This window comes from Populus euphratica, unplaced genomic scaffold, assembly GCF_000495115.2.
Source record: "Populus euphratica unplaced genomic scaffold, PopEup_1.0 scaffold2182.1, whole genome shotgun sequence".
Classification (NCBI taxonomy): Eukaryota; Viridiplantae; Streptophyta; class Magnoliopsida; order Malpighiales; family Salicaceae; genus Populus; species Populus euphratica.
The window spans coordinates 170-10,985 of NW_011502017.1; the positions used below are offsets into that span (position 1 = coordinate 170).

General features: G+C 36.4%; 2 protein-coding genes across 3 annotated transcripts; one reads left to right on the forward strand and one right to left on the reverse strand.

Moving 5' to 3' along the window:
* Positions 1-33: 33 nt before the first annotated feature.
* On the forward strand, positions 34-6,309 carry LOC105118740 (ferrochelatase-2, chloroplastic-like). Of its 2 annotated transcripts, XM_011016757.1 has the most exons (11): positions 34-163; positions 283-424; positions 584-914; positions 1,234-1,377; positions 1,626-1,727; positions 1,974-2,077; positions 2,160-2,286; positions 2,635-2,787; positions 4,720-4,820; positions 4,952-5,153; positions 5,815-6,309. In XM_011016757.1, exons 2-11 carry the CDS (start codon positions 342-344, stop codon positions 6,037-6,039), a joined length of 1,572 nt encoding a protein of 523 aa, XP_011015059.1. In that variant the 5' UTR covers positions 34-163; positions 283-341; the 3' UTR covers positions 6,040-6,309. The 2 variants fall into 2 exon arrangements, with proteins under 2 accessions (XP_011015059.1, XP_011015057.1); XM_011016755.1 differs by having other exon boundaries at positions 34-424.
* Positions 6,310-6,693: 384 nt separating this feature from the next.
* Positions 6,694-10,427, reverse strand: LOC105118741 (serine/threonine-protein kinase SRK2A-like). Its single transcript, XM_011016758.1, has 9 exons — positions 9,952-10,427; positions 9,675-9,749; positions 9,479-9,580; positions 9,320-9,373; positions 9,108-9,200; positions 8,915-9,007; positions 7,483-7,587; positions 7,301-7,399; positions 6,694-7,217 (listed from the first exon to the last, which is right to left on the reverse strand). Exons 1-9 carry the CDS (start codon positions 10,069-10,071, stop codon positions 6,897-6,899), a joined length of 1,062 nt encoding a protein of 353 aa, XP_011015060.1. The 5' UTR covers positions 10,072-10,427; the 3' UTR covers positions 6,694-6,896.
* Positions 10,428-10,816: the final 389 nt, after the last annotated feature.

Genomic DNA, 10,816 nt, shown 5'->3' on the forward strand with positions numbered 1-10,816 from the left:
AAGAGTGCAATGAAGTGGTGTTGATTTTTCTAGTTTGTGATAAGTCACCCTCCACACAAGTGGGTGTTCGTACTTAGTACACATTTGCCAAGAAACATGAATTGAAGAGAAAAAAAGGACCTCTCTTTCTCTCTTTTTACCAAGGCTAAAGCTCATAGACACTGTAATCACTAATCACACTCTTAACTCTCCTTTTTGCTTGAGAAAATTTTGCATTTCGAGCTTCTGGGTTGTCATTATACTGATAGAGTAACAAGACCCTGAATTTGGTTTTGAATTTAGACATCTTTGAATCGGAGAAAGCAGAAACAAGTTTGGTTCTTTTGTGTGTTTTTATTCAAATGATGATGAATTTTGGAGCAGTGAATGCTACTACTGCTTCTTCAACTTCTTGGTCTGCTTCTCACAGCTCCAAAGTCCCCATGTAAGACAGTTGTCTCCCTCTCTTTTTCTCTGGTTATTAACTTTAGTGAGAATTTGAGTTGTGGGTTGTGTAGAATTCTGGATTTTGTTTGGTGTGGTAGTAGAACTTGATGTGAAAGTTGATAGTTTGATGTGTTTTCTTTGTTTCTTGCTGTCATAGGTTGTTGCCTAGGGCAATTTGTACTACACAAAGGATGTGTTGTGTCTCTGGTGTTCATGTGGATGCTTGTGTTAGTTTTAATGTCTCAAGAAATTGTGCTGTAGCTAAAGACTCACTGGGTTGGTCTGGAACTTCACCATCTTTATATTCTAAGCAGCCATTCAGCAAATTTTTGTTGCCTTTGAAAGCATTAGTGACTTCTACATCTCAAGATTTTCCCATTGCATCACTTATCGGTGAAGAAAAGGTAGGAGTTTTGTTGCTTAATCTTGGCGGTCCAGAGACTCTTGAAGATGTGCAGCCTTTCCTTTTTAATCTTTTCGCTGACCCGGTAAGAGACTCTTGCTTTTGCATTTGATTTTAGAGCACAACTGTTCATATACATTTTGATTTAGGGACTGGAATGGATGTAATAGTATTTTAGGCCAAATAGATATATATCTTTAGGCACTTAGAGTTTTGTACTGTCTGTTATGCTATGCATAATTGAGTAAGGGAAGCTGCTAGCTCTCTTCATTTTGTTGACACACAGTGCATCTTGTACGAGTACCAACCAGTTGAGATAATCATGAATTTTGTTACGCTGATCATTTTCATTAATGATTCTCTACAAAATTTGATTCTATTCATCTTACTTTCTAATATAACAGGACATTATAAGACTGCCAAGGTTGTTTCGATTTCTTCAAAAGCCCTTGGCGCAATTCATATCTGTTGCGAGGGCACCAAAGAGCAAAGAAGGCTATGCTTCAATTGGTGGTGGCTCTCCTTTGCGGCAGATTACTGATGCACAGGCATGATCATGTTTTTCCTTTTCAAATAAGCTTGTGTTTTCTTAGTAGTTTATATTTGTTATCTCAATATCTCGAGCATTAAAATAATTGAATAGAATCAGAGCAAGGTAGCTGATGGGAAGTCATTCCTATGCTGCCAGGCACATACACACCTTAAGAGCATTTTGCTTGGAAATTGGCTTCCTTGTTTTCCCAGGCAACTGTTCTCTTGTTTTAAATGTCCTTTCTTGTCTATTGTCTCCATTCAGGCTGAAGAATTGAGGAAATCCCTGTGGGAAAAGCAAGTCCCAGCAAAGGTATATGTTGGTATGCGCTACTGGCACCCGTTCACTGAAGAAGCCATCGAACAGGTACTCCTTTCAGCTTCAGTTCAGTTACTAAGTTCTTTCCTGGTAACGTTCAGTGAAATCTTAATACACCTTACCATTATGTGAAAGCTTCTAATATCTTAATACTCCTCTACGGATTTGAAATACTTTCTCCAGTCATTCCTAAAGTAAAAGATAAACATGCCTCATGTAAGTTTCATTATCTGATATATGGGATTTGAATGAAGATGTCGTGGTTCTAATTACATATCTTTTATTTCTTTGTAGATAAAAAGAGATGGAATCACAAAGCTCGTTGTCCTTCCCCTTTACCCACAGTTTTCAATATCAACTAGTGGTTCAAGCCTTAGACTTTTGGAGAGTATATTCCGGTGATTAAAAAGCACATGCTCTATCCATTTGTGATGCTCCAAAAATGTAATCTAATTTTGATGCTTTCTAATGGTCAACCAGGGAAGATGAATATCTAGTAAACATGCAACATACTGTGATACCTTCTTGGTACCAGCGTGAAGGATACATCAAAGCTATGGCAAATTTGATTGAAAAGGAATTAGAAAAATTTGACTGTCCTGAGCAGGTAATACCTTGTTGAACGCTTTTGAAGGATCATGTTTGTCAAATTTAATTTCATAGTTCTTTTATTAATCTCTTACAGCTAATTTGAGTTTCCATATTGACTTGCTTCTTTTCTTGTTGTTTGTAAATTAAAAATGTGGAAAAGTACTAAAGTACAGCTGGGAGCTAACCAAGTACATGTGGATGTGGATGTGTTTGTGTTTGTGTTTGTGTTTGTGTTTGTGTTTGTGTGTGTTCATGCCGCTCTTGTATTTGTCTATATCAAAACATTTTAATCCCTTGTCGTTGCTTTAAATACTTTTAATTATACACAAAAAATTTAACCTCAATCTGAGAATGTGCAATACAGGCTGTGATCTTTTTTAGTGCACACGGTGTGCCACTTGCATATGTGGAAGAAGCTGGTGATCCATATAAGGCAGAAATGGAGGAATGCGTGGATTTGATAATGGAGGAATTAGAAAAGAGAAAGATGATAAATGCATACACTCTCGCTTATCAGGTATTCTTGATGTCATCTGATGAGTTGTTCTTGGTGTATTTTGATTCACAAATTATCGATAACTGTATGTGATTGGTTGACTTGCATAACATGCATGGCTTAAAAAGCTTGGCTGTATTGGAGAAAACTTAAAGTGTGGACTCCACTTTAAAACAGTAGCATGTTCCTTTTGAAAACCTCATTCGAAAATGAATCAAAGAATTTTTATTTTTTTTTTTGAAAAAAAAGGATTAAAGGGCTGCTTACAATTTTCTTTACTTTGCTTGTGAGCTGCCAAAGATTGTTGATTCACAAGAGAAACATCCTTGGTTGAGAAAACTGAATATTTGGCAGGAACAATAAAATAGTTCCGATTGTGGGACTAGCTGACTTTCTGAAAGCAAGTTCATATTGCTGATATTTACTGGAGTCTAAAAAATGGCTCAGAAACTTATAGCTGTTTCTATTTTGAAACTTATACCCAAGGTGCAGTGGTGGAGAGCATATAGCATACTGGCTTTTAAATAAAGAGATGGCAGAGATAGTTGGAAATAAGAAAGAGGAAGGAGTTGTCAAATGAAATCTTTTACTCGGTCACAGTTCTGGCCAAGTGTTTTGACTATGAAATTGATTGACTATGCTATTGAACAGCACATAGAAAAACACAAAACTAAGCGGTAGAGGCATCATCTTATGGTAACATCTGATTTATATTTCTGAGTGAAGAGAATAGATACTAGAAACAAAAAGTCGATGTCAAAATAATGCATTAACACTAAAAGAACGGTAATGATGTGTAGAGATATCGGTGGAGATATTCACAGATGTGACCTCTGAAGTGGAATTAAGCTGCCATAGTAGATATAAGGGGCTCATTTTGTATTCTACATGAATATCTCTGTGAGGTTTGTGTTTGCTTATTGTAATAGCTTAATACTGAAGACTTGAATGTCCTTTCAAACATCATCTCTCTTTTGCCAACATGATGAGGCGATGCATTCCAGAGTGGAAGATTGAAGCTGTATCCCTTTGCCTACAGAATTATTGGGGACTGTCAATATCCAAAAATCCATAATGGCAGTAGCACAACCCTGCAACCAAGAAACATAATTACCAGAAAAATATGAACATTCTAAGGGTTCATAAATTATCAAGAAATCTTCTTTATCCATATCTAGTGAGATCATCCTTTTTCTTTCTCCTTTCCTGGCCATAGTTTCAGGTTTCATTCACCAATCTGCTCCATCAACATTTTCTACAACATCCATTAATCTTAGATATGAATGAGGAAACCTCACAAGGCCACCTTCAGGAATCCCAAACAGAATTGCTGATATTCCTATTATCATATATACATTACCAAGTATGCAAAACCAAGTCATCTTCTTCATAGCGAATATGGATTGAGTGAAGTAACTTGTACTCGCTGGCTGAAGGAATATATGTTACAGCAAAGCATTGAGTCCTGACATAATCACCACAAGGATTAGACAACTTGACTAGTTCACGGGAGTTATGTTCTCACACGCAAAAATACCCCCCTCCCCTCTTCTAAGACGTTTCAAGTCATGACCTGAAGGAATTACACTGACATCACCATAAACATCCAAATACAACTCAAACTTATCACATAACCCTACCACTACCATCCATCATCATGAAACAGTGAGTTTCTTTCATGATTTCTACTTCCAGTCTAAATGAGATGACAGTCTAATCTTATTTAAAATTGAATTTACTTGTAATAGACTGTACTAAAACTGCTAGAAAAGTTTTTGATTTATTTTTGTTTTTTTGAGTAAATATCTTCTATGATTTGATGAATTCTGTCGCAAGCATGTCAATGCTAAGGCCTGAGGTTTCTTTTTTTCCTTTTATTTTTCCATGTTACATGCTCTTCTTTTTGCATTCAAATTTCACTGCGAGTCATTGATGGTCTGGATATTCTAACAGAGCAGAGTTGGACCTGTGGAATGGTTGAAACCATATACTGATGAGACAATCATTGAGCTTGGGAAGAAAGGGGTAAAACGTCTTTTGGCTGTTCCAATTAGGTAAGCAATTTTTCTATAACCAAGTTAAGAAATTGAACTTGCTGTTATTTTTACTAGAAGTTGGTTCACTGATCGCTTGATGTTTTAATTTATGCATTGAAGTTCTCAAAACTTCATTCTCTGATTCACAGCTTTGTTAGTGAGCATATCGAGACCTTGGAAGAAATTGATGTTGAGTACAAAGAGCTGGCTCTCAAGTCTGGTATAGAAAAATGGGGACGTGTTCCTGCACTAGGATGTGAGCCAACCTTCATTTCAGATTTGGCTGATGCAGTGATTGAGAGTCTTCCATATGTCGGAGCTATGGCAGTCTCAAATCTAGAAGCTCGACAGGTACCCTTAATAATCTTTTCAACAATTTAGAAGTCAAATAAGATGCTTGAAGTTTTCTGTCATGGATGCCAACATCTAACTTCTCAATGCCAATGAAACTTTTCATCTACAAGATTGTTAGTCCATGTGTACTTTCCTGTCTCACTTGTCCCCTCCCTCTGAGCATGTATGTGTGTAACACGTTTGTGTTTATATAGATGAAATGAACTTGAAAGACCTTCCATCATAATAACTACAGTTGCCTACCCCAAGTTAAACATGAACCCTGAAGGGCCCAACAGTGTCTGCTTTCATAAAAGCTATTTCCCCTTCCCAGTCCTTGCCTCTTTAATTTATGTCCATCCTATTTGCATTTGCATCTCCAAATTAGCTGAGTTATGACTGGTTGGGCTATTTCTGAATTTCAAATTTTTGCTCCTTTGGCATCCCCATTAAATTAAGCAGAATTGCATTAATCACTTTTATGACTACAGGAATATTTTGAACACTCATATTTCACTTATTTTCTCATTGAATTGGAAACCAACTTTCTCCACCGTTATCTAGAGGAAAGCATGCTAGGATGGTCGTTATCTCTTTGTTTCTGTGCTGATGAGCTGCATGTTTTACCACTGACTTTTACTGATTTTTTCTCTGATAATTGGTTTGGGATTTTCTGCAGTCTTTAGTTCCGCTTGGCAGTGTAGAGGAGCTGCTGGCAGTTTATGATTCGAAGCGAAGAGAGCTACCATCACCTGTGACGGTATGGGAATGGGGTTGGACAAGAAGTGCAGAAACCTGGAACGGGCGAGCAGCTATGCTGGCAGTTCTTGTTCTATTGGTTCTTGAAGTCACCACCGGGCAGGGGTTTTTGCACCAATGGGGTATTTTTCCATCGTTCCATTAAACACCAATACACGACCTTTCTTATGCCTGGTGTAAATTTTGTTGCCTAAGTCAAGATGCGTAATTTCTTATGCATCATACGACTTTAACTCGTATATATGCTGAATTGAACACTCTGGCATTGTTGTTGAAGTTCATAATTGGTGGGATTTGGCTTAATAGCATAGGTACTGGCAGTGCAATCCTTCAATGGGTCAAAAGATAAAAAAAAACAAATTGTATTACAGAGTTATATTATTTTTCATCTAATTACAGAATGTTCTTTGATTTATCCACATGTCAACTTTCTGTCATCACATTGTCCGCATCAAGTCTAAGCCCCTCCCTGCAGTCAACTAAGAATATAGCAGCGACTAGGCATAATAAAAAAAAAAGAATATAGCAGCGACTAGGCAAGCCATGCTGCTTCATGCTTCTTTTAGATCCCCTTCATGTCCTGGAACTCAATTATACAATGCTACGTAACCCCTGCTACTTATATTGTCCCTTAATGTCTTTAAAGTAAATGCTTACATCAGGTTTCAACCACCCTGGGTTGTGGCTGGGTGGTCGAGCCTGGCATGGTTTGCTTCTGTGAAGGTTTGAACTCCCATAAATTATTCGCAAATTGCATTTTCAGATGACAGATATTTTCTACCTTACAATCCATCCATCATTTCTTACAGTTGAAATCCTTAGGGGGGAATCAGTGATGCATTACATGAACAATGATAAAAGTTGGAACATCCAAAGTTTCAGGTTCACAAATTCATAGGCTTATGCAACAGGTATTACCTATTATGATACACATGAATAGAAAACTACCAAGGTTCATATGACTAGTGAGTTTATGTAATAATTAAACATAGGCCATACGGCTCAACTGATTTGATACTCTCCACTTGCATGAACCTCCTTGACCCTCTTGTCATATTCATCTTCGTCATCTTCCTCTTCTACCTCTGCATCGATGTCTTCCTCTTCATCTTCTTCAACTTCCCAACCGAAACCTTTGACAGGCTTGGATGATGGAGGCTGTTGTCTTGCCTCAGCCACAATTTTCATTATCTCATCCACACTTTGAAGAGAAAAGCTTGGATTATCTCTTTGGTAATAGATGGCTTGTGCTGGCTCCGTCAGTTCCTTTGGCAAGTTCTTTAAGAACCATGGGTGGCTTTTGATTTCTGAGAGTGAAATTCTCTGTAACAAAACTCTTATCAATTTTCAGACGCTGATTTACAGAAACTTAGTACTGCAAAATCATGCCATTTAGAGAATTATACCCTGGAAGAGTTTGCAACGAATATGCGAGATAGCAGGTTTCTGCAAGCTTGAGATACATGAACATAGTCAGGGATTTTGTATTGGACAGCCATTATTCTCTGCAAAAACATCACAAGAAGGCAAAAAATATCAGTGATAACTCATGGATTCTTTCATAACCGGATATGATAGAGATGTTCACCTCAATTGTTTTCCTAAAATTTCTAGGGTCATCTTGGTCTTCAAATGGGTATGCCCCTACCAGCATCACATAAAGAGTAACTCCACATGACCAAACATCTGCCAACTGAACCAGAAAAGGAACAGAATATTGAAATAGAACAAGTTACTACTTGTAAATCCCACTTGTATGTAACAACATTGGAGACGGCCCCAAGAACCAGAGATTGAAGAATGCAATGCAGAAAAGAAGAGCCAGTGAATGGAATCAATGTTATATTGACAGAATTCTGAAAGAAAAGCAAGCGCAGCATATTGTGTTTTTCACCTCCAAATCATGGAGAGTTAGTCACTGTTCATCATTTGCTAGAATTTATTCATAGTCTAATTATTTAACCATTTTCTAGGTCATCTGTAGAATCAGGTCTTCAACACAAAGTCTACAATATACATGATCAAATTTGGGGGATTGGCCTTTCTACATCCAAAACCAAGTTCACCTGCAAAGCACCCAGCACTTCAGCCTCCTACACCTTGTTGGTCACATACATGAACACAACTACTTAAGAATATTAACAGAGTAACTGTAACTGATATCAAATCATTTCTGTTATTCAAGATCTTTCAGATAAAACAATTTGCTGAAACTTGAAATGATAGAGCAACTGGGGCATGCCATTCAAGGCCTAATGTCTTTGATATCATCTTTTTATATATATTTTCTCTTCAATTTGCGCTTTATGATTGTACAGATCATGGTTTCTGTATTCAATCTGATGACAAAAGTTGGTAATGCAAGCTCAAGTGACAAATCAATCAGCAGTTCATCTGCTAGTATTAATCATACTAATAGTGCCATATTGGTCAACACAAATCCAAACACAAAGCAATCTTTTCAAGATCTGCCAAAACCCATTTTAGAAACCACATCACTCATGGACCTGAAGTGTCTATAAAGCCAATTTTATGCTAAAAAGATAACAAGGCCATATAGAACAATCAATAGGATGTAATAAAATCTGTTATAGGCCTTGCATGTGCATTCAAGCTTATCCTTTCATAATATATTATGGGAAATAAAAAAAAAATGTCCACCAGGAAATAAACCAAAATGCATCACATCTCCTAACTCAAATTAAGAAACCATGTGCTTAATGCTTGAAAATGACAATGCCCTAACACAGACAGAATTTCGCAATCTCGCTCATAAAAGAAATGGATTCATACTTGTCCCAGCTAGCACCTAATCCTTTTCTTATGGTTGGATATTGGAAGGAGGATTAGGTCATTCAAGATAGTGCTGGCTTCACTAGTGATACACAACAAAAGTGCAGATGTGGATTAGAAAGTGGGTTTTGTTGAATCTAGAACAAGACCAATTCCTTTTGGAGCTTTTGTTCTATGGTGACTAGATATTTAATTTGACAACACAATGGACGAAAAAACAAACTTACCTTGCCATCATACTCTCTCCGAGAGAGAACTTCCGGTGCTATGTAAGCCGGAGTTCCGACCGTTGATTTCGGCCTTGAATGCAGCAAAGAGGACTAAACCAATACGGAACCAAGAATGTTAAGAACATTAAGAAAACACTCTGTAGCTTATAACCAAATTAACAAATCAAGTGTGATTAAGTGAGTTCCAAACCTTAGAGTAACCGAAATCACAGATTTTCAAGCGAGGTGCCGGACTTCCATCTAACAGTGTGTTTTCCAGTTTCAGATCTCTATGGCAGATTTGCTGTTAAAGAACCAAAAAAACTCCCATAGACACATTCAACAATTGTAACAGTTTCTTGTGATTAGGCAGGAAAGGTGAGATTTATCATAATTATAAAAAGCTCCGAGATTTGCTTATACCATGTTGTGACAGTAATTAACCCCAGATATCAGCTGCTGAAAGAAATATCTAGCCTGAAAAATTCAAACAAATGACAAAAATCACACTGGAATACTACCAAGTAATTGCAATTAATGAATTAAAACAAAAGGAATCAGAGAGAGTGAGTGAGATTTAACCTCATCTTCACTAAATCTACCAGCATTGCAGATTCTTTCAAAGAGTTCTCCACCAGCTGCATACTCCATCACAATTGCCAAGTGTGTTGGGGTCAAAACCACCTGCAAAAAGATTGAGTTCCCTTCCTTAATTAATAATCAAACAGGATTACTTTTTTTTTAATTGTAAAAATTAAACCCCATTTCATAGACTTGCCTCCTTGAACCGAATTATATTGGGGTGCCTTAATGATCTGTGATTTATAATCTCCCTTGCCACGTTCTCATCTATCTGAAAACCCAAAAAATTCTCAATCTTCCTTCGTGGTATTTCACAAGACAAACAAAGAACCAACAACTTAGATAAATCATTATCAAACTTTTTAAGGATGCTCCATATGAAAAAACACAAGACTTTCTCTAGAAAAAGTTAATTTTCTCAGGAACCAAACAGAAAACAGACAAAGGAGTTAGAAGAGAAGAAAACAGATTACCTTATGACCTCTTTCAATGTATTTCATGGCAACAAGTTCTTTGGTCTCTTTGTGCCTCAAAAGCCTTGCTACCCCAAAATTCCCAGCTCCTAAATCCTTCACCAACTCATATTTCTCCATCTTCTCTTTGTCACTCACTATGCAATATGCCTTCTTGCTTTTGCTCAACAAACGTTATGCTGCTCCCTGCAATATGCATGTGTAGATTATTACATGCAGACTCTCTTCCCTTTATATCCTGCTCATTTCTTGGTGTCGCTCATGCAGGTGTGATTCTCTTTAAAAATCTGTATATAAAATATAAAGAAACATTTGTACAAATATATTATAAAATATGAGAAATTCTTTTATTTTTTTTTTAATCTCAACCGTTTGTGATAACATTTGTGTCAGTTCTTCGTATCTTTCTCCTAGTTTAATCTCGTGGGAATGGTCAATGGTCTGGCCCTCGAATACAATTTTTTTTCCTTTTTCTAAGATTAGGATATCTTCTTCTTCTTTTTCTAAGTGAAAAATGGGAATTCTTCTTATGATTTTTTGTCGATCTAGTCTTAAATTATTTATTTTCAAAATTCATGTATTCATCATTTCTTGTTTTTCAAAACTTATAAAGAATTTTCAATCCTTGGCAGAAAAATGTCGTTCAAGGCCCTTTTTCTATTAATTTGATGACCAAATACATCTTTATATTAATTAATCTTTATAAATCAGGATTAAATTTATTTTTTCAATCTAATTGAAAATAAACTACTTTTTTTAGGATATGAGATATTCTAAACTAATTTGCACGATAATTAAAAATAAATTATTTTTTCTAATAATCTTAAGGATGTATCTTTGTCTAGTGTATTAAGAAGACTTTAAT